Genomic DNA, 27,165 nt, shown 5'->3' with positions numbered 1-27,165 from the left:
CACTCAAGATGCTATGTTCGGGGATTTGAAGGAACTCAAGGTGAACCAAGCATCCATCCATGAAAACCAAACTTTTCTCCACGACGAGCTCAACGCTTTGAAGGCCGTGCGACTATCAAGGTCAAACACCCCTAGGAGCAATCACACACATCATGATGCCTCCGAGGGGAGTAATGGAGAGGAAGAGCCATATGGTTGGTACGATCATGGGGGGCGTGGGGGACAAGGAGGAGGACGGAATGGGAATAGGAATGGTAGGTTCGGGAACATGATGGGCGGAAGAGGGAATGGAAACATGGGGCACCATGGGTGGAATGGTAGGCATGGAAGATATAGAAACTATGAGGAGGAGATGGAGCCGCGGTATGATGATCCCACCAAGTCTATCAAGCACACATTTCCCGAGTTCCACGGCAAGTTTGATCCCGAGGCCTACTTGGAATGGGAGTCACAAATGAGCAAAATTTTCTCACTCCATAACTTTTCGGAAGGTGATAAGGTGAAGGTGGCAATAGCCGAGTTTCGTGGCAATGCGGATACATGGTGGAATGATACGATGAGGAGGAGAAGGATGGTTAGGGGAGGGGAAGTGGGTTCGTGGGCGGAGTTGTGTGAGCTCATGAGGACTACCTTTGTACCAAAGTCCTATTTCCTCCGACTTCGAGGGGAGTTTCAAGATTTGAAGCAAGGGACGAAGAGCGTAATGGAGTACTACTATGAACTCCTATCATTGATGAGCAAGGTAGGGGTGGAGGAGCGAGAAGAGGCGACTCAAGATCGATTTATCCATGGCCTTAACATCAACTTGAAGCACAAGGTGCAAGTGGAGGCATTGAGGGGAATTTCCTTGGATGAGGTGATTGGGTTTGCCGACACTTTTGAGAGGCAAAGTAAGGAGTTGGTTTCTAGCCGGGCTAAATGGGCGTCTAGCCAAACCGGAGGGACGGGGACTAGCAAGTGGAGTGCTCCCGGCAAGAAGGTGGAAAACATGGCCAATCCAAACACCCAAGGGAGGCCGATCGCGAAGGCTTTACCGGGTACTCAACCTATTAAAGCTATAGCCCCTATGGAAGACAAGAAGGTTCAATGTTTCAAGTGCAAGGGGTATGGCCATTATGCACGCGAGTGCCCAAACCAACGGGTAATGGTTATCGGGCAAGATGGTAGCGTGTATAGTGAGGAAGATGAAGAAGATGGGGAGGGTGTGGGCACTAAAGAAGTGAGCCCGGACACCGACATAGCTTTTTCTAGTGGCGAAGAAGAAGATACACCTTAAGGGCTATGGTTGTACTCCGAATGCTCAATGTACAACCCAACCTTGAGGAGCATAAGGAGCAAAGGTGCAACATCTTTCATATGAAGTGTAAGGTGAAGTCCAAGACGTGCTTGGTCATCATAGATGGAGGGAGTTGTACAAATGTGGTGTGTGACCGGTTGGTGGCCAAGTTGGGATTGAAGGTACTTAAACACCCAAACCCCTACAAATTGCAATGGTTAGGGGACTCCGGAGAGTTGAGGGTGAAGGCTCAATGCAAAGTTCCATTGAAGATTGGAGAAGTTGAGGAAGAAATCCTATGTGATATCATTCCTATGACGGCATGTCATGTTTTGCTAGGGAGGCCATGGGAGTTTGATAGAAGGGCCTACAAAAATGGCTTCACGAATGAGTATTTCTACATGCTCAACGGGTTGAAGGTTCGTTTGAAGCCATTGCTACCTAGTGCCGTGTTTGAGGCTAGCCAACATCTACAAAAGGAAAGAGAGAGAGATAGGGAAAAAAGGCTAGTAGAAGAATGTGAGCTAAAAAAGCCAAGTGAGAGTGGGGGTGGTGAGAGAAAAATAAAAGCGCCCAAAGGAGAGCACCCACAAACAAGAGGGGGAAAGGAATGTTTGATAGCTAGTAAAACCGACCTTGGGTGGGCACTAAACAATCACCTCTCCGTTCTCCTCGTGGTCCGTAAGGATTTGTGCTTAGCTACTAACCTTGACCCGTATCCTTTGATTGTCCAAAGTGTGTTGCAGGAATTTGAAGATGTATTCCCGAAGGAACTCCCGAGTGAACTCCCTCCCATGAAGGGGATCGAGCATCAAATTGACCTTTTGACGGGATCATCACTCCCAAACCGGGCCGCATACAAGGCGAACCCCAAGGAGACACAAGAGCTACAAAGGCAAGTCGAGGAACTCCTTGCCAAAGGTCTAATTCGTGAATCTCTATCTCATTGTGCCGTACCCGTCATTCTTGTACCTAAGAAGGACGGAAGTTGGAGGATGTGTGTAGATTGTAGGGCAATTAACAAAATCACCATCAAATATAGACACCCTATACCTAGGTTAGACGACATGTTAGAGGATCTTTGTGGCTCTATATGTTTCTCTAAAATTGATTTGGCTAGTGGATATCACCAAATTCGCATGAAAGAGGGAGATGAATGGAAAACCGCTTTCAAAACCAAATTTGGCTTATATGAATGGCTTGTGATGCCTTTTGGTTTAACTAATGCCCCTTCTACATTCATGCGTTTGATGAATCATGTGCTTCGTCCTTTTATTGGGAAATTTGTGGTGGTATATTTTGATGATATCTTGATTTATAGTCGTAGTGTTGAAGAGCATGCTAGTCATCTTAGGAATGTGCTTGAAGTGTTGAGAATGCATACTTTATATGCCAAGTTGCCTAAATGCACTTTTTGTGTTGAGGAAGTTGTGTTTCTTGGTTTTGTTGTGGGAAAGGAAGGAGTGCGGGTAGATGAGGAAAAGGTGAAAGCCATTAGGGAATGGCCAACACCTAGGAATGTGAGTGAGGTTAGGTCCTTTCATGGCCTTGCTAGCTTCTATAGGAGGTTTGTTAGGGATTTTTCCACAAAAGCTTCACCCTTGAACCACCTTGTCAAAAAAAATGTTGAGTTTAAGTGGGGGAGGAGCAAGAGAGAGCGTTTAGTACTTTGAAAAATGACCTCACGCATGCTCCCTTACTAGCACTCCCCAATTTTGATAAAACTTTTGAACTTGAGTGTGATGCAAGTGGTGTGGGGATCGGGGAGTTCTCATGCAAGAGGGTAAGCCCATAGCTTACTTCTCGGAAAAACTAAATCAAGCCCAATTGAACTACCCCACATACGACAAGGAGTTGTATGCTATAGTCCGTTGCCTTGAGAATTGGCAACACTACTTGATGCACAAGGAGTTTGTGATACACACGGATCATGAGTCTATTAAGTTCTTAGGAGGTCAACATAAACTTGATAAAACATGCTAAATGGAGTGTTTTCCTAGAGACTTTTCCCTATGTCATTAGGTACAAGAAGGAAAGGACAATGTGGTTGCCGATGCTCTTTCTAGGAAGCCTTTTGAGACCTTGCATGATGGCACTTTACTTGTGAGTGATACCGTGTGTTTGAGAAAGCGTGTGCTTACTATGTGTGCCTCCAAATATGTTGGATTTGAGTTTATTAAAGACCTTTATGAGCATGATCATGACTTTTCTTCTATTTACGGAGCTTGTGAAAAAGGTGCTTTTGATAAATACTATAAGTTGGATGGCTATCTTTTTAGAGAGAATAGGTTGTGCATACCTTCATGCTCTTTGAGAAATTTGTTGATTAAGGAGGCTCACCTAGGGGGCCTAATGGGTCATTTTGGGTTGCTTAAAACTTTTGACATACTAAGTGAGCATTTCTTTTGGCCTTGCATGAAGAAGCATGTTGAAAAGTTCTTGTAGTAGTTGCTTAGAGTGTAGGCAAGCCAAGTCTAAATCTAACAATTATGGTCTTTACACCCCTTTGCCTACTCCTACACATCCTTGGGTAGACTTGTCCATGGACTTTGTTCTAGGTCTCCCAATGTCTCCTCGGAAAAATGATAGCATCTTTGTGGTGGTGGATAGGTTTTCCAAAATGGCTCACTTCATTCCATGTCGGAAGACAAGTGATGCCAAATTCATTGCTAGTTTATTTTTCAAGGAGGTTGTAAGAATCCATGGGGTCCGAGAACTATTGTAAGTGATAGAGACGTCAAATTTTTGAGTTTCTTTTGGAAAACACTTTGGGGTAGGATGGGCACCAAACTCCTTTTCTCTACCACCGCACATCCCCAAACGGATGGTCAAACGGAAGTTGTAAACCGCTCATTGGGAACTCTTCTCCGTGCCTTGGTTTTTGAAAATAAAACTTCTTGGAAGAATGTTTGCCTATAGCCGAATTTGCTTATAATAGGACCATACATTCCACCACCCAACAATCCCCTTTTGAGGTTGTCTATGGTTTCAATCCACTCACCCCGTTGGACTTGTCCACGGCCGATTTGCCTTTGTCTTATATGGTTGATGTAGGTGGGATGGAGAAGGCCAAGTTTGTACAAGACGTGCACACTCGAGTGCAAGAACGAATCCGCAAGGGGGGAACAAGTAGCTCAAAGGGTGAACAAAGGGCGAAAGAAAATGTTGTTCAACCCCGGAGATTGGGTGTGGGTACACTTTCGGAAAATACGTTTTCCCGACAAAGCAAGATCCAAGCTTGCCCCGCGAGGGGATGGCCCATTTATGGTCCTAGAGCGTGTGAACGACAATGCCTACATCATTGATCTTCCCGGTGAGTATAACGTGAGTTGTACTTTTAATGTGGCTGACTTGAGCCCGTTTGATTTTGTAGGGGACGACCCAGATTTGAGGACAAATCCTTCTCAAGAGGGAGAGGATGATACGAACGGGAAGTCCAAGGCCCGGGCTGACCCGACCACGACTCCCCTTAAGCTGCCCGGAAGGCCCGTCACGAGATCAATGAGACAAAGGCTTCCGGAAGGCGTTTCAAACTTCATTAGGAGGGGAATGGAGGAGGCAGATGGAATGCCCGGTCGGGCGAATCCACACCTCCAAAACGCCCGACCGGGCGTTTGTGCGCTGAGCATCGTCCACAGTCCAGAAAGTTCGCCCGACCGGGCGATTTCACCATCCCAGAACGCCCGACCGGGCGTTTGAAGAAGCAGCGCCGAATCCAGAAAGTTCGCCCGACTGGGCGATTTCACCTTCCCAAAACGCCCGGCCGGGCGATTCAACTTTTACAGCCGTTTTTTCCTTGTTTTTTAGCCCTGTTCTTGGGTTTCCAACCCTAACTATAAATATCCTCTTTGTAAGACTTTAAGGGCAGACTTTGATGAATGTTATTGTGAAGACTCCTTTGAGAGCATCTCCCATGTGAGATTTCTATCCAAATTCCTACATTGTAGGTTGCTTGTTTTATGTTCATTTGGCTAAATCAAGTATAGGTATGCATTTATGGTTGTGTAGTCATGAATGTGGAGCCAATGGAGTATTTGCTTTGAGTGAAAGTAGCCTAGGGTTGCCCACATCTTTTTGTGGGAGGTCATAGGTCCTCAAAGAGGATTCCTCCTTCTTTACACTTTCTTCTCACCTTCTTTCTCTCCATCCAAAACCATTTTGAGTTTAGTTTTTGGAGGCTAGGCTCTTTATCTTTACTTTATCTTTGAAAACACAAAAAAATTGAGATCAAACACCGCTTTGGGTATTTCTTGGGCACATGGAAGATTTCCCCTCACAAGGAACTTTATCAACGGCCCTACAAAACGCGATTTCAGCTTGCCCTTTACTACAAACCTCACAACTCCTTTCGTCGGGGATACTTTCAAGAACACTTTGTCACCAACGTCGAATTTGATTTCCGTTCGACGGACGTCAGCATACGACTACTACCTATCTTGAGCTTCCTTGATCCTTGCGCGGATTTGATGCACAATTTCGGTCATCTCCTTTATAGCGTCGGGTCCTAACATCTTCTCTTGCCAACTTCATCCCAATAAAGTGGAGGTTGACACTTCCTACCATACAAGGCTTCATACGGAGTCATATCGATCGTTGCTTGGTAGCTGTTGTTGTAAGCGAATTCAACCAACGGTAGAACAGTTTCCCAACTTTCCCTTCGATCTAGGACAGCGGCTCGCAACATATCCTCAAGCGTCTGAATCGTCCTCTCTGACTGCCCGTCCGATTGCGGGTGATAAGCAGTGCTGAAGTTCAATTGTGTGCCCAATTCTCGTTGCAAACTCATCCAAAACTTCGATGTGAACTTCGTATCACGGTCGGACACAATAGTCTTTGGCACTCCATGCAAACGCACAATCTCATTCACGTACAGCTTTGCTAACTTGTCCGCTCCATAAGTAATCTTAATCGGTAAGAAGTGCATGCTTTTAGTAAGTCGATCGATAATTACCCATATCGCAGTGTTGCCCTTTTGTGACTTTGGCAAACCCGTCATGAAATCCATAGCTAGATGCTCCCATTTCCATTCGGGAATTTCGAGTGGTTGCAACTTCCCATATGGTCGTAGGCGTAAGGTCTTCACTTGTTGACATGCTAGACATCGCTCCATATACGACGCTACGTCTCCTTTCATTCCATTCCACCAAAAACGTTGCTTCAAATCTCGATACATCTTCGTACTTCTGGGGTGAGCAGTGTAAGGCGTGGCGTGCGCTTTACTCAAAATCCCATCTTTTAGCGCCTCGTCGCTCGGCACACACAATCGTCCATCATACGTCAAAGCATTATCCGCCTCCTCACTGTAATTCTAGGCTCTCACCTTCACACATTCTTCCAACTTCTCATCACGTCGTTGGGCTTCTATGAGCTTGGTTCTCAAATCTGGCTCAATCACTAGCGTCGCGATTCTTCCTCCTACTGTCTCGGGCGCTTTCACTATCTCCAATCTCATTCTGTCGAATTCGCGAATCAACGCTTCCTCTTGTGTTAGGAGATAAGCCAAATGCAGTTGGTTCTTCCTACTCAAAGCATCGGCTACTACGTTTGCCTTGCCCGGGTGGTAGTGAATACCACAATCATAATCCTTCACGATCTTTAACCAACATAGTTGTCGCATGTTTAGCTCCTTCTGTTTGAAGAAATACTTGAGACTCTTGTGATCTGTATATATCTCGCATCTCACTTCATAGAGATGGTGTCTCCAAATTTTCAGTGCATGCACCACCGCTGCTAACTCCAAATCATGAGTCAGAAATTTATATGCTATCACCTGCTCGTCCTGCATCAACACGCATCCTAGTCCTACTTTCGACGCGTCAGTATAGACGGCGAAGTCCTTGTCGGGTTCTGGTACCGCTAGGACTGATGTTGTAGTCAATCTCTCTTTCAACAGTTGGAAACTCGTCTCGCACTCTGGCGTCCAAACCACCTTGATTCCTTTCTTTAACAGTTGCGTCATCGGTCTCGCAATCTTAGAGAATCCCTCGATGAAGCGTTGATAATATCCTGCCAATCCCAAGAAACTGCGGATTTCACTTTGCGTTTTCAGCGATTTCCAATTTTGCACGGCCTCAACCTTGGCTGGGTCTACTTGAATTCCATTTGCCGTCACAATATGACCAAGAAAGTTCACTCGAGTCAACCAAAACTCGCACTTACTGAACTAAGCATAAAGCTTCTCCTTTTCACAACGTTTCCAACACTGTTTGTAGATGCCATCTATGTTCTTCCTCGTTCTTCGAGTATACCAACACGTCGTCGATGAAGACTAACACAAACTTGTCAAGATACTCGTGGAAAACTCGGTTCATCAAGTCCATGAAAACGGCTGGGGCGTTGGTCAGCCCAAATGGCATCACGACGAATTCATAACGGCCATAACGAGTGCGAAAAGCAGTCTTAGGCACATCCTCTCGTCGGACCTTTAGTTGATGATACCCTGATCTCAAATCCATTTTCGAGAATACGCCCTCTCCTCGAAGTTGGTCAAACAAATCATCAATCCTTGGCAGTGGGTACTTATTCTTTAAGGTCATCTTGTTGGGCTCACGATAGTCGATGCACATCCTCATCGTTCCGTCCTTTTTCTTCACGAATAACACAGGCGATCCCCACGGTGATACACTAGGCCGAATAAATCCCAAGTCTAGCAGTTCTTGCAACTGAATCTTCAATTCAGCCAACTCTTTAGGGGTCATTCGGTACGGTGCTTTCGATACTTGCGCAGATCCGGATTCTAAGTCGATGGTAACTCGACTTGTCTGTCGGGCGTCGGTCCAAGTAAGGTTTCAAGGAACACATCGGAAAAGTCTCATACTACTGCCACATTTTCCACTTTCAAATCCGTCTTCTCTTCTCCGTTCAAGTACACGAGATGCGCCGGATGCCCTTTTCTTATCATCGTGGTTGCTTGCAATGCGGAGATTATAGAGGTTCGTCGGTTCATGGAGATTCCATACAAGATGGTCGGCTCGTCACCAGGGGTTTGAAAAGAAATCTGTGTCTCTTTACAGTGAATCATTGCGTGGTTCTCGGTAAGCAAATCCATTCCCAAAATTATGTCAACGTTCTCCAATGGCATGACGTGTAAAAGTCGAGCTACTACTCCTAACTCTCCTAACACAAACTTTAGTCAAACAGTCTTAACTTGGATATGAACCGATTTTGAAATATAACAATTGGTTATGACCATCCCCACAAAGCTTGGAAGAACATAAGATAGGTCATGAATATGGAATGAAATCAAATAAATGTCTATTCTCATAGTTGGCTACCAAAAAGATGACCAAATTTGAAAAGTCCACACGGATAATGACTTAGAGGTTGAGGAAAAGAAATTATCAGTTGCATGAGGATTGAGAAATGCAGACAGTTGTCACAAAGCGGTACTGATCATGGTTCAAGGAAAATCATAATATGGACTAACAGTATCACATCAATGGGTTCATAAGTTTGTGAAAGGCAATCTAAGTCAAAGGGGCTATTGAAAACAAAAATCAAGTGGATTAAGTTTGTTGAGGCAAGGAACAAAATGTAGGCCTTAACTTCATTTTGTAGAAAGAAAGGTTCTATTATGGAAAGGATATATGAACTGAACCAAAAAGAATTTCACTCTGTAAGAAAGAACTTGACACAGACATGGTGACAAAATAAAAGGCTGAACAAAAGTTTGAAGAAGAAGATCCCATAGGAAAATATGTCTGTGAAACATGATTATATTGAAGGACGAAACTGCAAGCGGCCTTAGGAATGAAGCTCAATAGCAAAGGCTCACAGAGTCAAAGTATGGTCCGTATAAATAATAGGTCAAAGAAGACTACAATCAATCCAAGTGTCCAAAGTTATGAAGGCAACACCACTTTCCAAGAACTGAGAGTGGGTTATGACTCAATGGAGGTAAAGAAACAATATGCATCACTTGCAAGGGGTGAATGAAACAAGTTGTTAAATAGACAATGGCTCACGGCTATTTGAAAGGTCCTGAAAGGTAACTTCTTATAATCCAAGTAAGAACTGTTGATTAGAATAGTTTGTTCCAGCTATTAAAGTCGCACCTCCTTGTTCATCTTTCGCACGCCGAAACTGGTAACATCGCTCTAAGAACTGTGGATCCCACGCTGAGATTCTTCGTGTCATTGCCACTAATAACGATAGTTGAAATCCATATCTTCATAAAATTCTTTGCCTGTCATAATGACTATCCTCGTAGGACATGGTTATCATCCCCGTGCTCCTTAGCAGGGTATGGAGATCATCTCCATCGTGCTTCCACTTACACAAGCTTAAGCTATACTAATTTAAATCGCGAGTATGATCGCTTGTCGTTGCATGAAAATATCTCTTAGCATCGGTTCTTCGTGTCTCGCACCTTGACGTAAGCGTTTGCCTCAACTCTCATATTCTCGTACGTTCCATTGCTCGGAAAAGCAATAGTTAAGTTTTCAACTTAGAACTACGATCCACACGGTCAACTAGGCTTATATTTTAGGTACTCTAAGTTCACCATACGATTCATCATCTCCTAGATAATCATCTAACGTAATTCATACCTCAAGATAAACACACCACATTTTCACATCCCATAACAAAACACTTTCGAACTTCACAATTATATTCAAAACTTTTGAAACAAAATTTCTTTACATTTTCACACTTTCCTAAAAATTTTCCACATCTCACTTTTAAAGTAAAAGTTGACTCAAACTAAATCGTAATTTCGCATCAACTTTCATCATTCGTATAAAACATTCCATAGAATAACACATCATACCTCGCACCTCATAACATACATAACATCACACTTCCACAGCTCAATTTTCCAAACGAAGTAAATTTTTTTTTTTTTTGTCGAAACTCAATTTTTTTTTTTGAACAATTCATAAACACAACATTTTCCATTGATCAATTAATTTTCTCAAAAGAAAGAACTAACATATTTTCATTTCAAGTTCAAAGATTTTTTTTTTCTTCAAAAAGTTCCAACAACTTTCCACAACATAAATATTTTTCCCACTAGAACAACTAGTCATTAATATTGCAAAACTCATATCACATTTGCATTCCAAACAAAACACTCATGCACTTCACATATATGTTTGAGACAACATTTTTAGATTACTCATCTTTTCTAAAAAATATTTCAACATTCTCAAAACAACTCATTAATTTCCATCTTTCATGTACAACACGCCATCTTCCCATGATCACATGCTTACGTCATAACACTTTCACACACATAGCACATACTTAGGTCATCAGGCCAATCTTGCTCATGTCTCACATAATCATACCATAACAATATCACATTCAAACATACAACACGTGCTTAAATCATCTTCTCAACTCATGCTCATATTCCACATGTTCACACTATCACAATATTGTTTTCACCCATAATACACGCGTTTAAATCATCATGCTCACATTCAACATATGTATGTCATCATATCATTTATTCTCGAATTTCAACATGAAAATAACATCACATCATCACGTAATTACATGCTCATGCATTCTTTTGCCCAAAACATCCTCATCGTATCGTCAATTTCATACATCGTTCACACATTTCATCAACAACTTAAAACATACCATACTTTCCTTGGTTGAGCTTGATGCTTTGGATGTTGAGCCTTCGTGACACTTCTAGTCAAAAAGGGTTCACTAACTTAGACTCAAAGTGAAAGAAGACTCTCGGACCAGAGCGAAAGAACAATGCTCTGATACCACTCTGTCACGACCGCCCATACTAGGGGTACCACAAACGCGGCGATCGTGACCGACATGCATGGATAACGTTTTTAAAAGAAAATCCTAATTAACTTAAAGGAAGAAAGACATTTTGGTTTAAAGAAGTTTAAGGTTAAAATTTTACTATCAATAAGAAAAGGCTTATAATAAATACTTTTAAAAGAAAAAAAAACGGAGAAAATAACTTAAAGAAAACCAATTAACTTCTAAAGTAGACCATTTAATTTAATTCACGAGAACACCATTTTCAAAAGATAACGTAATTACTTGGTTAAAACCTAACACAACCATACATGTTCAAACACAATACGAAAAGATTAAAGTCTTGGGACATAGTTTAAAATATAGCAGCGGAAAATAAGGTTTAAAGAGAGTCAAGGATAACGCCTATGTATGAAGACACAACGCGTCCTAAGGCTAGCTCAACATCCTTCGCAACATCCAGCTCAACCTGCAAAATTTAAAAAGAAATTGCAGGGCTGAGTACTTGCTGTACTCAATGGGCTCATGCCGAAAACATTTTATATATTTATGTCATTCATACCAGTGATCTCGAGTTTTTATATGAGATTAAGAAATTACCACGAGAACACAAAAACATTTCATAGATTGGCCAGTCAAATAATCTCCCCACTTTCTCAACAATCCATCAATCACAATCATCATTCCATGTGCGACGAAAGTGTGGCCACACTATTCGCCCACGAGACCGGCCGACTAGCAAGGACGGCTCACGATCCCACCAGTGTACACAGCCTGATAGGGTTTGCGGCCCTACTCAGACCCGAATTCGTTTCACAACACAGTCATATAGCCTAACGGAGTAAACTCGGACGAACTAGGCATCAGGCACACAATCTCAATCAAAACAAACCATGGTATGATATAACAAGTTAAACCACCCTTATAACGCCACATAGTATTTTCGGAAAAATAAAGAGATTTGAAAAGGAAGCCCACCTCGTTCGCTTAACAATTCACAATCCAACTTATGGTAACTCTCGTTCCTCGAGTTCACGAATACACAATCACCCTTGTCAACGACAACATAAGTCAGCCTTCCACAAAAATCATACTACTATGCATGTCCTATCGTTTCTCTCTCATCGTTTTTCTCAATTAACCCAACCGAACGTTCGTCACAAAGACGGAAAAACACACCGTAATATATTTCAACTTATCACACGTGATCACATCATTAGGCACGTTCCTTGGACATACATACATCATATAATACTTTTAAACTTGAAAATAAGTGTCATTTTATCAAGGCAGAAAATTGGCAGAAGTGCGCGACCGTTTTGTAAAAATCACCATAAATTCACCCGACCTCAAAAGATGCTAAATTTTGGTCACAATACAGAGGACACATTCAAGTTCATCCATGAAAATTTTCACACTGAAATCACGTCATTTAGTCAGTCATATCATATATTGAACTCTCTGGTCGGAACATACAATTTCTGACAGTATTGCGCAGTTCATTTGAAAAATTCACCATAAATTCATACAATGCCCAAAAAGGCTGAAAATTTAACACAACACAGAAGACACTTCAAATTTTATATAGTTCAAGAATCACATCGATCGGAGGTCATTTGGTTAGTCAAACAGAAAACGAAACATTCATGGCGAGAACTCACGTTTCTGGCAGATTTGGCAGTCAACTTCAAAAATTTATTAAAAATTCATTTTTCGATAAAATGGGCTGAAATTCACACGAGACATAGAAAACACCTTGAAGTTTACTCAGTAAAAGTTTCGTAGTAAAATCCATTCGTTTGATGGGTCTAATACAGATCATAAGTCACTGGTCGTGCATCACAGATTTCTGGTTCAAATTCGAAAATAGGGTTTTTAAAACTTTCACAACACAACCACCGATTTTCCATGCTCGAAAACACCAGATCATGCTTACACGTTCCTCATACACATATTTGCATACAACTCATATTATTCACCAATTAATTCAATCCAACAACACATGATTTCAATCAAAACACAATATCATCCAAGTTCTTACGAAAACACACTTTCCCCCGTTAAATCTTGCGATCTATCAAACCCACAACCACTACATGCATGTAGGACTCAAGAACATGGTTCAAACGGAAAAGGAGGAGGAAAAGTGAGCAAAATATACCTTCTTTGACAAAAATAAATCGGTAGAAGCAAAGAACGAAACAATTCTTCGGAGACTCTTGAAGATAACTTCAACGAATTGCAAGAACAAGGGTTGGATGGAGGATTTTTGGAGATGGGAGAGTGGGAGATGAGACAAAACCGTGTGGGAGAGGGAGAGAGAGGGTGAGTGGCGAAAATTGTAGGAGGAAATGGGGGCTAGGGTTTGTTTAATTGCTATTTATTTGCTAGGTTTAATGCATGGGTAAATTAAATAAATGAGTGTGGGGAATTAAAATATAGGCTAATGAATAAAAATCCCACAATTATAAGGAGCCAAGTTTTCGAAAATTATGGCTGAAAATTAACAAGGGATCATTTGATATTTACTTGGAGAGAAATAAATCCCCAATTTGGTATATAAAAATAATGAATACAAGGAAACAAATAAATTAAATCTCCAAGTAGGAAATTTATGGTGGGGGCCGAAAATTTGAGGACTTTGCACAAGGAATTATTTAAATCCCCAATTAAATAGAATAGGATTTAAATTAGGTAATTTCTTTAGGAAAAAGGCTCCCATAAAATAGGTAGCAAATATTTAAATTCCCTCAAGGAAAAATAAGCATAGGAGGCGTGTGACATGGAGGAAAAGTAGAAGGAAAATATTCACATCCCCAATTAATTAGGCATAGGTATTTATTTGAATAAAAAGGGATTCCACAAGATGGGAAACAAATAAAATATCCTCCAAACTTTATTGGAGGGGCCGAAAATACTAGGCTCAAATAGCCAAGGCAAAATCCCAACTCTCTATTTGTTTTTGGGTGAAGAAATAAAATATAACATGATTTGATAGGATTAAATTCAAAAGAAAGGGGTCAATAAAGCACCAATTAAATCAAAGGCAATTAATTCATTCTCCTATTGGAGATTTTCGAAACTCCCAAGGAAAATAGAATGGAGTTCGAAGTTCATGTTGTACAATTTTGGGATCATTTGGTTTGGATTTAATTTGAATAAATATCTCAAAACAATCGATTAAATCCAACAAAATGAAATACTACTTCAATAATTAGGAAGGACCGAATTTATCAATGAATTGACTCGCGAAAGAATAAATGCACGATCCTATTAATCTTTTCCCCTCACTGGAAAAATATAAAATCTCAAACTCATCATTCCTCAATAACCACAACAATTTATTTCACGCAAGGCACTTTAATCACATAGAAACAAAAGTTTCATAACTTCCAAGATTCAAAAATCAAATAACATATAAAAAGGAGTCACAAAAGTTTGGGATGTTACACAACGACAATTTGCTAACTGGTCCAACCGATTCAGTTATCCTCCATATAACTTAATCCAATCTTAATCCGCGCGTTTCCGAGACCGCCAAAATGGCACCGTTGCCGGGGAAGCATGGCGTTACTTTATGTTTGTGTGTAGTGCATATGAGTAAATAGTTTATTTCTTTCTTTTCTTATTTGTTTTTCCTGCTATTGATGAGAAGGTACCACCAAGGCGATTACTGGAATCATCCTTTGATATATAGAAGAACTAACAATCGTTGGAGAGTCCAGGAAGCCGGCGTAGTTACCACTCGTTACAGAGCAGCTTTAGCGGCAGCAGCAGCAGCTGAGCAAAACCCATTACCACCAAAGCAAACAGAAGCAGAGATGGTCGTTGTCATCGATGACTCGGGAATTGGCTCTTTGCACGCTCATGATGAGAAGGAGCCCACACATGCCATTGCCGCCACTCCTGGGATGCGGACCATCGCTATAAAATCAGGAGTGCTGGCCGTCTTGACCCACTTCTACGGTCTCTCGAAGGAATGTCCGTAAGCCTTTCTGGAGGTGTTCTGCCGATACTGCGATATTCAGCCCGTCCCGGCTGGATCCACGTCTGAAGATTACAGGCTCAAGGCTATCCCCTTCGTTTTGAAAGGGGACGCAGGAGTATGGCTGTCAAGGCTACCAGAGGGATCCATCAGGACTTGGGCGGAATTCCGCATGATATTCCTCGACCGTTTCTTCCCAGCATCAAAGACAAGTGCCCTGAAAAGGGAGATTACAGAGGCCAGACAAGAGTACGACGAGCCCCTCGGCCAGTACTGGGACAGATTTCAAGGGCTGCTTCAAGCATGCCCCAACCACAAGCTGGGAGAAAAGGAGATCTACTCGATCTTCTACGGCGGACTCACGGTGGACAGCAAGAACGACATCAACCTCGCAGCTCAAGGGGATTTCTCAAAAACCCCTTTTAGCCAAGCTAAGAATATTCTGGAGAGGTTGATCGAGGCCAAACGGTCGTATGAGACAACCCGAGGGCAGTACAGACGAGGGGCAGTGCACGCAGCAGAGGCGCGCAATGATGAAAAGCTAGAAGCTCGATTTGAGCAAATGGAGAAAAGGCTGCTGGAGGCAGTGGAGAAAGTCAGACCACCACCACCAACTGCACCCAAATAAATGCAGTATGTGCCGCAACCACCGCGGCAGAGGAACGTCATTACTACTATTGCGAGTTTCCCCCTGAGGTTGAGCAAGTGAATGCCGCAGGCCACTGGAATGCAAATGGCAACTGGATCCAGGGGAAGTAGAGAGATGCTCAATGGAGGGATCACCCAAACTTCAGATGGACCGATCAAAATCAGAACCAACCACAACTACCCCCTACATAGCAGACGCACTCCTCTGACTGGCAGTCCAACTGGCCGTCCCGAATCATGGATAGACCAAACACTGGAGGAAACAGAGTGCAAGGGGGTCAGGCAGGTTGGTCAAGTGCCCCTCAAGGGAACTGGTGAAACGGAGGACAATCCAATTGGTCAAGCCGACAAAAGGAAGGAGACTGGGGAGGATACCAACACCAAATCCCCCAGTATAGCAACCAGGGAAGGCAGTCAAGTAACCAAATGGTGAGTTATGTTCCACAGTACTTCCAAGGGAACCAACAAAACCACCAGTTCCAGAGCCAACCAGAGCAGTATGGATCGTCCGGTTTCTATCAGCAAGGTTATGGAGGAGGCCGATTTAATCAGAGAAATAACAGGCAGCAAAATGAAAATCCAGGGGATATGACGATTCCACATCAGCCCAATGATGCGGTGCGTGAAATACAGGAAACCCAGAGGGAACAGAGGGCTGCATTAGAGATGCTTACCAAGCAGTTATCTCAAGTCGCCATATCGCTGGGCGAGCTGAGAGGTAATGAAGGAAAGATTCCGGCTACAGTGCAACCACCAGCAGGGCGGAAAAACGTCAACACAGTGTCCCTGAAATCAGAAGGAGTTTATCAAAGCTCAACTACAAGTTTTCCGACACCCAGGATCAGTCATAATGCAAACTCTAAATCCGTCACCTCTGATCAAGTCACAGCGGAGGAAGAATCTGACATCCGAAAACAGGTTGTTGAAAAGGGAAGGAGGATCGAAGCAGAAGAAGTGACCAATATGGTCCGACCTGGTGATCTCCCCCCCAAGAGAACTGACCCAGGGGTATTTACGCTCCCAATATCCATCAGAAACATCCAAATAGAGCACGCAATGTGCGACCTAGGGGCCTCCATCAATATTATGCCATACTCTATATTCAAGAAGCTGGGGAATGCCAAGCTCGTCGAAACTAATATGGAAATATAGTTAGCAGACGGATCTTGCATTTACCCCGAGGGAGTTCTGGAAGATGAGGTCGTCAAGGTAAACAGATTCATGTATCCCGCGGATTTCTTTGTTATAAAGATGACGGAACCAGGAGCGGAGGAGTCTATTGGAATCCTCTTGGGGAGACCTTTCTTATCCACCGCCAACACGATCATTGACGTTCGCCAGGGAACAATTAATTTGGAGTTTAAAGGAGAGCGGCTTACAGTCGAAATTAATAAAGCTGCAAAACGGTTGCAGGACAGAGAAAGCATACAAACTGTAGACGCCATTGGCCCTCGGAGACAGAAGCATCCGATGGAGGAGTCCTTCCAGGAGCCACCATCTGTCTCCACTAAGAGTAAACTGATCAGGAAAGAGGCAGAAGATTGACTTGAAGCGACAATGACTGGAGCAAGGGATGATGATCAAGTCGTTGGGGTCGCAATTATGGAATTTTGCCAGCCATCGCGACCCACCGAGGCAGGAGAGGGTACCCAACCGAGAAGGGTCGAAAAATCTACAGACCGAACCGCCCCACTAAAAGAATGCTGAAAAGGGATCTCTCGCTTACAAGGCAACTACTCCCCCAACATCACTCCCAGCTAATGCCTAAGAAGCGAAGTTCAACTTGGTCGGGCCTTCGAGCAGTCATGGCAAAACTTCCATACCCTATTGACCAGGAGGATGTCAGAGCATCGTTAAGACGCGCTGCAGCCCATAGAAGACTCATAAAGGATTTCGCCGAAAGAGCACAGGTCCTGACGAAGTCACCCCGGAGCAATGTTAAATATCCTGATGTCTGCGAGACCGCGTTCCCGTTTCTAAGAGATCGATTCAGGAGTTATTCTATGATACGCGGTCCTGACTGGAATCACTCTTTTGAAGTGATGTGTGAAGCTGGTGACCATGCAATCAGAGCAGTACTGAGTCAGAGAATCCGAGGGAAGAGTCATGTGGTCCTCTACGCGTCAAAAACATTGGGTCAGGTGCAAAGAAACTATGATGCGACCAAAAAAGAAATGCTGGCAGTAGTTTTTGCATTTGAGAAGTTCAGACAGCACCTTCTTGGTTTGAAGGTGCTGGTGTATACTAACCGTGCGGCCATCAAGTACCTACCGTCAAGGGAGAAGTCAAACCCGCAATTGATCAGATGGTTACTCTTCCTACAGGAATTTGAGTGGGAGGTAGTTGATAGGAACAAATGTGAAAATACAGAGGCGAATCACCAGCGCCGAGCTCTGTAGGAAGAAAGAAAGGGGGGCCTTTCAGACAGAATCCCTGAAAAGCATTTGTATTTGATCAAGTCCAAGTCTGAGAAACAGCGGGTCTACCAAAAAGGAAGGACTGATCAAGGAAGAAAGAATAGCTGGGAACAACTTGAATCCAAGAAGGCAAGGCTCGCAAGTAGCAACGGATTGAAGGAAGAAGGGTTACCCGGAAAGGACAAAAGGGAGGCGTTTGTAGTGGACTACATGTCACTACCAACGCCTAGCTCGCGGCAGTAAACAGGTAAAAGGAGTGATCGAGTATTCATGGATAGTCTGCTTGATCAATCGATAATGTCTAAAATTCTTAATCTGATCAAGTGACATTCCAAGAAAACTCGGTCAGCCCCTTGTTAGTGTAAATAGTCTTTAGTAGGTTTAGTTTTATTTAAATCAAAAGTCGAAAGTAAAAGCAAGAAACTGATCAAGTAGGATTATGTGAGATGTCATGGCCCACGTGATCAGTGCAAGTTGAGTTCAATTAGTGGTTCAGAGATTGAGTTGATTAAAAACAGGAGATGATAAGAAGTGTGCAGTAATTAGAGGAGTGTCAGGCGGCGCCGACTGTTGAAATGAAAGGACACCCTGAAGAGAGAGGAACAAAGCGTGTTGGGGAAGCTTTGCCACCTGGCATTCTAAAAAGGCGCATCGGTATGCAAAAGGTCACAGAGACTTCGATAGGAAGGAATCTCAACAGTCGGAGCTCAAGCATAAAAGGGATCTTTCGGATCTCACTTTCCATCAGCTACCTCTTTACTATCCTTATCTAATTCTCTCCAATGCAAATCACCTGCAAACATAATCAGAAATGATGAAGCACAATCAACTCGAAGTTTCCAGTACCTCCTCGTTTTCTTCATGAGCCGGCATCAACAGTGATAATCAGAGATCCTTGTTACCGCCCAACCCACCAACAACCAGAACCCCTTCATTACCTCCTAGGGTCATCGGCCCACTCCCAGTTATGAGCCTGACTGACATAAGGCGTGTGGGTTTCTTACTCAGAAGTTTCCCGCCGGCGCTGACCCCATGGAAATATACATCGCCGTCAAGGTTCGCCAAACAATTTCTCGACCAAAGGACTTCTCTACGCCGCCACCCACGGAGGGTATGCTTGCTCAGAACGCCAAGTCACTACCCAGTGGCAAGGACCTTATGCACCTTCACGAAGGGGTGCCTCTTCCTAGTAATCCCCTATGGCAACGGAAGGAGACATAATGTAACCTTTCTTTGACTATAGAGGTTTACTCCATCCCGAAAAGGACGCGTCGCCAGACTCCGAACCAACTCCTTCTTGAAGCTGAGGGTTCAAGGCAGCAGGTGGATGAGAAGAGACAAGTAGACCGAGGGACCATGCCAGCCGCAAAAGCAAGCAAGACTGTGGGAGGCAACCAAATTAGAGCAGAGGAAGGAAGTGTTCTTCCTCCTCCGAAGAAGGACCACCATACCAATCAAATGTGAAAGTCCACTAACGCCGCCAGCATAAGTCTTCCCCTCCCAAGGAGAAAAAGAATAAAAATTCCAAAGAGGAGGAGCTCCAATAAACGTAAGAACCATGGAGGCAATAAGGAAGGCCTGTGAAATGGAGGCTATAAGGAAGGCGTGCAACATCCCCTGATCCAACCATCCAGAAGGCAACAGTATCACCCTCAACTATGTTTCTTTGTGCAAATTGCGTTTTGACTCCACTCTCACACTTAGTTCTAAGTCGAGACTAAGTGTGAGAAGTTTATGGAAAATTGTTTTTAGTTTTGCTTAAGTGTTTTGTGTTTCTTAGCATGTTTTGATTATTGGCACCGCCTCACACTTAGCCCAATGCTTGGTCTAAGTGTGAGAAGTTTCCCTTGTTTGTTTTTGTGCAAATTGCCTGTACCTAACCCTTCTTTCCACTGCATCCAGTCCCTCGAGGACGAGCTCATATGCAGTGGGGAGGGGGGACGGGTTAGTTACAGAAAATTCATACATGCTAAAATTTTTCAAAAATAACAAATTATAGATAGCAATAAGATAGGAAATATGCATGAAACCGGATAAATGAAAGACTTGATTACTTCGTGGAAGAGTTAGAGAAAGGATTCGGTACGCTCACATGTAAAACTTGATTGCAAAAACTTGATCAATTTGAATGACGCAAGTATGATGGAATCGCTTAATTTCTAAACCAACTGTGAAGCCTCTCTATATGTACGTTACAAGCCAAAATTAGAACACTTTCTACTACTCTTTACAAAAGAAAAATTACGAGAGGCTAACTTTTAATATTGAGATGAAAATTGCACAAGTAGTGAGGACTAAAGGCATTAGGATTTAACCAGTTGAGCCGTTTTTTTTTCTTCGTTCCACGAACCCGCCTCATTACTAAAGGCACCCCTTAGTTAGCCACTTTGAGCCCACACACTCTTACCCATTCTTTGAAACCTTAAAATTTCGTATCACATGAGGGAAGAGGGTCAAGGAGATGAAATTTATCAAGGGAAACAAAAGGGGATAGCAATAGAATAAAAACAATAATAATTAAAGGTAGTCGGGTTGATCAAGTTAGACAATCAGGTTGATCATACAAAAAAAATTGAGAAAAGGTTTAAGAAAAGAAAGGGGCGGGAAATAGTTGCAACCTGACCCATGAAAAAAATAAAATAAAGCCGAAAGTTATAAGGCTTAGGGTCAACATTGACCGAGAAGGAGCATCAAGTGGAAGAAGAAATAAACACCCCAAATTTGATCCAGCAAGTTTAGTCAAATCTTTGGTTTTTTGACTCATGTGATTTTCTCTTTTAAACTTAGAACCCCTAGGACCCTACCCTAACAAGTTACTACCCCTGAGCCATGTTACAACCTAAAACAAAGACCTTAAGGAACTATCTTGTGCAGTCCGATACAAAGTATTAAATATGTAGCAACACCGAGTGAACAGTCCTAACATCTTTGGTGAGAAATGAGTGACTGAGTGAATCCAACAGTGGTTTTTAAATTGAGCAATCTTGACAAGCTGACTCCTTGATCAAGCAGAAGCGAAAAAGCAAAAACATAAGCTACTGGTTAATGGTATGACCTCGACCTCGGGTATGATTGTTGGAAAATTATTCGGTCCAATGCATACATGTGAATACGTGTTTTTAGTTCTTGTTCTTCTTTCTTTTGCTTGTGAAATAAGTAAACCATGCCTGAAATTTGCCTTATCTTTTTCTCTTTCTTTTTCTTTCTCTTTATACTTGAGGACAAGTATGTTTTAAGTGTGAGCAGTTTGATAAGGCTCATTTCATGCATCGGTTTTGGGGGTAAAACATATACTACTTGATCGGTTTATCGCGCAAACAAGTGTTAAAATGTGCAGAAATGCTACTTGTCCAAGGCAGCGAGGCCGAACTGATCAAGCACGTACAAAAGGCGAAAAAGGCCAAAAATCGGGAGAGTTGATCAAGGGGCGAGGTCAAGCAGTTAAAGTGGAAATGAGCTGGATGTGGCGCACCATTCTGTTATCCAGGACGACGTTCTAGAAGGGGACACGTGCCAGCTTGTGAAGACGCCAGGACGAACCAATCAGAAATTTGTTATCCAAAAGCGTCGTTATTCTAGAAGAAAGAACACGTAGCAATCAATGAGTCGCTCATCCTCTGCATGAGTGAATATTCCCTGTCAAGATCGTTATCCAGCTGGAGGCCGAATCGAGCTTATAAATAGAGGCTGCGCCACCACAAGAAAGGATCTGAGACTTTACTTTCCGCCTAGTTTAGCTTAGTTCAGCTCTCTAGCTTAGTTTAGCTTAGTTCTGCTCTCTTAGCTTAGTTTAGTTCAGATCTCTAGTTTAGCTTATATAGCGTAGTTAAAAGGCCGACCAAATGGAGCGCTGCAGAATAACCATATCTGTCGGCGTAACTTAAGTTTCCCGCTGAGATTCTTCTCAGTTTACCGCTTTCTTTATTTTCGAAGTGTTAGCTTAGTTTATTTTCACGCTGTAATTGTATCTTAGTTTAATCGAAGTTATTCTCTCTTTTAAATCGCGCATTTACTTTTCTGTTATTACCTGCAATTTACTTGACTCAGTGTTTAAATTTCTGTTGATCAAGCTAGCTAGTTTGAATTCTGCCTAGATAAAAACCGTAGTTAAAACTCCCAAGTTAAAGCGTGGCAGCAGCCAACCCCCCTGTTCACTACTCACACACTCGACACACCAACTTCTCTGTGGGATCGACCCCGAACTTGCCACTTTACTGTTAAAGTAGTGCGAAATCGGGAGTTATAAATATTATCTTTGGCGTGTTTCGGTTCGAGGATTGATTCGATTAAGTGGCAACGACAATTTGCTAACTGGTCCAACCGATTCAGTTATCCTCCATATACCTTGATCCAATCTTAATCCGCACGTTTCCGAGCCCGCCAGAGCCCATTGAGTACAACAAGTACTCAGCCCTGCATATTATTTTTCTTATGTGCAGGTTGAGCGGGATGTTGCGGAGGATGTTGAGTTGGCCTTAAGATGCGTTGTGTCTTCATACATAGGCGTTATCATTGACTCTCTTTAAACCTTATTTCCGCTGCTATGTTTTTTTTAACTATGTTTCACTACTTTAATCTTTTCCGTACTATGTTTGAGTATGTTTTGGTTGTGTCAGGCTTGAAACGAGTATTTGCAATGTTACTTGAAAATGATGTCTCCCGCTCTTTAAACTAAATGTTTTCTTAGGAGTTGATTGAGTTTTAATATTTATTGTTTCTCCGCTGCTTCTTTTAAAAGTGTTTATCATAAGTCATTTTTATTTAATAGTAAAATTATAAATTTAAGCTTCTTTAAAACAAAAAAAAAAGTTTTTCATCCTTTAAGTTAATTAAGTTTTCATAAAAGGCTATCCTTGCATGTTGTATCACGATATCCGCATTTGTAGTACCCCTAGTATGGGCGGTCGTGACAGAGTGGTATCAGAGCTTAGTGTTTCGCTCTGGTCCGAGAGTCTTCTTTTGTCTTAAGTCTAGATTAGTGAATCCTTATTGACTAGAAGTGTAACGAAGGCTCAACATCCAAAGCATCGCGCTCAACCAAAGAAAGTGAGGTATGTTTTAAGTTATTGAAAGCATGTGAGATCGATGCATGTAATTGATGATGATATGATGAGGGTGTTTGGCAAGTGTATGCATGTGAATGAACGTTATGCTTGAAGATGAATTGTAATGACATGATTATATGGAATATGAGCATGATTGCCATGATAATCTAAGCGCGTGATATATATATGAGTACGATGTTGTGATAGTATGATTTTATTGAGTATGAGCATGATTGTCAAGATGATCTAAACACGTGTTGTATGTAAGAATGTGATATTGTTCTGGTATGCTTATGTGAAACATGAGCATGAGTGACATAATGTCGTAAATATGTGTTATGTGTGAAAGTTCTACGATGTAAGCATGCGAACATAGGAAGATGGAGTGTTTTACATCAAAAATGGAAATTGATGAGTTGTTTTGAGAATGTTGAAATTTATGAGAAAAGATGAGTAACTAAAAATGTTGTTTCAAACATATATGCGAAGTGCATGAGTGTTTTGTCTGGAATACAAATGCATTATGAGTTTTGAAAGATTTGCATGGTGTTTGACATGTAGAAAAAAAAATGGGAAAATGATTTTGAGGTTGATTGTTTTGCAATATTAATGACTAGTTGTTCTAGTGGAGTATGATTGAGGAAAAATATTTATGTTGTGGAAAGTTGTTGAAATTTTTGAAAAAAAATATCTTTGAACTTTAAATGGAAACATGTTAGTTCTTTCTTTCAGGAAAATTAATTGATCAATGGAAAATGTTGTGAGTATCAATTGTCCAAAAGAAAAAAAATTTGAGTTTCGACAAAAAAAAAAGTTTTAAAAAAAAGAGAAATGACTTTTTCGTTTGGAAAATTGAGCTATGGATGTGTGATGTTATGTATGTTATGAGGTGCAAAGTATGATACGTTATTCTATGGAGTGTTTTATACGAATGATGAAAGTTGATGCGAAAGTACGTTTTAGTTGAGTCAAAACTTTTATTTTAAAAGTGAGATGTGAAATTTTTTTTGGAAAGTGTGAAAGTGTAAAGAAATTTTGTTTCAAAAGTTTTGAATATAGTTGTAAAGTTCGAAAGTGTTTTGCTATGAGATGTGAAAATGTGGTGTGTTTATCTTGAGGTATGAATTACGTAAATTGTGGTAGATGATGATCTATGAGATGATGAATTGTGTTGTGAACTTAGAGTACCTAAAATATAAGCCTAGTTGACCGCGTGAATCGTAGTTCTAAGTTGAAAACTTAACTATTGCTTCTCTGAGCAATGAAACGTACGAGAATATGAAAGTTGAGGCAAACCCTTAAGTCAAGGTGCGAGACAAGAAGAGCTGAAGCTAAGTGATATTTTCATGCAACGGCGAGCGATCATACTCGCGATTAAATTAGTATAGTGTAATCTTGCGTAAGTGACAACAAGATGGAGATGATCTTCATACCCTGCTAAGGAGCACGAGGATGATAACAATGTCCTACAAGGATAGTCATTATGACATGCAAAGAATTTTATGAAGATGTGGATTCCGACTATCATTATTAGTGGCGATGACACGAAGAATCCCAGCGTGGAATCCACGGTTCTTAGAGCGATGTTACCAGTCTTGGCTTGCGAAAGATGAACGAGGGAGTGCAACTTTAATAGCTAGAACAAACTATTCTAATCAACAGCTCTTACTTGAATTCTAAGAAGTTATTTTTCAGGACCTTTCAAATAACCGTGGACCCTTGTCTACTTGACAACTTGTTTCGTTCACCCCTTGCAAGTGATGCATATTATTTCTTTTCCTCCATTGAGTCTTAACTTACTTTCAGTTCTTGGAAAGTGGTATTGCCTTCATAACTTTGGACACTTGGATTGATTGTAGTCTTCTATGACTTATTATTTATACGCACAATATTTTGACTTTGTGAGCCTTTGCTATTGAACTTCATTCCTAAAGCTGCTTGCAGTTATGTCCTTCAATATAATCACGTTTCGTAGACATTTTTTTCTATGGGATATTCTTCCTTGAACTTTTGTTCAGCTTTTTATTTTGTAACCATGTCTGCTTCAAGTTCTTTCTTACAGAGTGAAATTCTTTTTGGTTCAGTTCCACTATATGTATCATTTTCATAATAGAACCTTCCTTTCTACAAAATGAAGTTAAGGCCTACATTTTATACATTGCCTTAACAAACTTAATCCACTTGATTTTTTTTCAAAAAACCCCTTTGACTTTGGTTGCCTTCACAAACTTATGAACCCATTGATGTTATTCTATTAATCCATATTATGATTTTCGTTGAACCATGATCAGTACCGCCTTGTGACAAATGCCTACATTTCTCAATCCTCATGCAACTGATCATTTCTTTTCCCTCAACCCTTTAAGTCATTATCCATTGATGTGTGGACTTTTCGAATTTGGTCGGACAACTGAATGTATCTTTTGGTAGCCAACTATGAGAATTGACATTTATTTGATTTCATCCCATATTCATGACCTATCTTATATTCTTTCATGCTCTGTGGGGATGATCACAAACCAATTGTTATATTTCGAAAATTGGTTCATATCCAAGTTAAGACCCGTTGATTAAAGTTCGCATTCTTGATACATATTCTGAGTTTTTGAATGCAACATTGCAAGAAGAGGCAAATTTCTTTTCGAGCCTCTAGCAAAGAGCCGACTATCTTGTATGGAATTTCCATGAACCGACGAAACCCCCCCATAATCTCTGCTTTACAAGCAACCACGATGATAACAAAAGGGACGTCCGACGTATCTTGTGTACTTGAACGGAGAGGAAAAGAAGGATTTGAGAGTGGAAGACGTGGCAGTAAGTACCGAGATTTTCCCGATGTGTTTCCCGAAGCTTTATCTGGACCGCCACCCAACAGACAATTAGAGTTCACTATTGTTTTGGAACAAGGGTCTGCGCCAGTATCGAAGGCGCCATACCGAATGGCCCCTAAGGAATTGGCCGAGTTGAAGATACAGTTGCAAGAACTGTTAGACTTGGGTTTTATTAGACCCAGTGTGTCACCGTGGGGAGCGCCAGTGTTGTTCGTTAAAGAAAAAGGATGGAACGATGAGGATGTGCATCGACTATCGTGAGCTCAACAAGATGACCTTGAAGAACAAGTACCCACTGCCGAGGTTTGATGATTTGTTTGACCAACTTCGAGGAGCGGGCGTATTTTCAAAAATGGAATTGAGGTCGGGATATCATCAACTAAAGGTCCGACGAGAAGATGTGCCTAAGACTGCTTTTTGCACTCGTTATGGCCATTATGAATTCGTCGTGATGCCATTTGGGCTGACCAACTCCCCGGCTGTCTTCATGGACTTGATGAACCGAGTTTTCCACGAGTATCTCGACAAGTTCATGTTAGTCTTCATCGACGATGTTTTAGTGTACTCGAAGAACGAGGAGGAACATGGATGGCATCTACAAACAGTGTTAGAAACGTTGCGAAAGGAGAAGCTTTATGCCAAGTTTAGTAAGTGCGAGTTTTGGTTGACTCGAGTGAACTTTCTTGGTCATATTGTGACGGCAAATGGAATCCAAGTAGACCCAACAAAGGTCGAGGCCGTGCAGAATTGGAAATCGCTGAAAATGCCGAGTGAAATCCATAGTTTCTTGGGATTGGCGGGATACTATCGACGTTTCATTGAAGGATTCTCTAAAATCGCAAGACCCATGACACAACTGTTGAAGAAAGGAATCAAAGTGGTTTGGACGCCGGAGTGCGAGGCGAGTTTCCAACTGTTGAAAGAGAAATTGACTATCCTAGCGGTACCCGAAGCCAACAAGGAATTCACCGTCTATACAGATGCGTCGAAAGTAGGACTAGGATGTGTGTTAATGCAAGATGGAAAAGTGATAGCATACGCTTCCCGATAGTTGAGACCGAATGAATTGAATTTTTCGACTCATGATTTGGAGTTAGCAGCAGTGGTGCATGCACTGAAAATTTGGAGACACCATCTCTATGGAGTGAGATGCGAGATCTATACGGATCACAAGAGTCTCAAGTACTTCTTCGAGCAGAAGGAGCTGAACATGCGACAGCGACGTTGGTTG

General features: G+C 41.9%; 1 protein-coding gene across 1 annotated transcript; it reads left to right on the top strand.

The window, feature by feature from the left end:
• Nucleotides 1-1,277: 1,277 nt before the first annotated feature.
• On the top strand, nucleotides 1,278-16,793 carry LOC121808968. Its single transcript, XM_042209523.1, has 7 exons — nucleotides 1,278-2,935; nucleotides 2,980-3,059; nucleotides 3,299-3,379; nucleotides 4,331-4,600; nucleotides 15,037-15,263; nucleotides 15,837-16,059; nucleotides 16,164-16,793. Exons 1-7 carry the CDS (start codon nucleotides 1,282-1,284, stop codon nucleotides 16,791-16,793), a joined length of 3,165 nt encoding a protein of 1,054 aa, XP_042065457.1. The 5' UTR covers nucleotides 1,278-1,281.
• Nucleotides 16,794-27,165: the final 10,372 nt, after the last annotated feature.

Source organism: Salvia splendens, chromosome 6 (genome assembly GCF_004379255.2).
Source record: "Salvia splendens isolate huo1 chromosome 6, SspV2, whole genome shotgun sequence".
Lineage (NCBI taxonomy): Eukaryota > Viridiplantae > Streptophyta > Magnoliopsida > Lamiales > Lamiaceae > Salvia > Salvia splendens.
The sequence above is the reverse complement of the archived record's forward strand: the minus strand, read 5'-3'. Positions and strand labels throughout refer to the sequence as shown.

Excerpts from the sequence above, each read along its gene's own strand:
- LOC121808968 (XM_042209523.1), top strand. The coding sequence starts at position 1,282 with ATGGTTGTACTCCGAATGCTCAATGTACAACCCAACCTTGAGGAGCAT. Across the intron at positions 2,936-2,979 it reads GGGGAGGAGCAAGAGAGAGC|CACTCCCCAATTTTGATAAA; the intron begins GTTTAGTACTTT and ends CTCCCTTACTAG. Across the intron at positions 4,601-15,036 it reads ATCTTCCCGGTGAGTATAAC|CCCGTCCCGGCTGGATCCAC; the intron begins GTGAGTTGTACT and ends TGCGATATTCAG.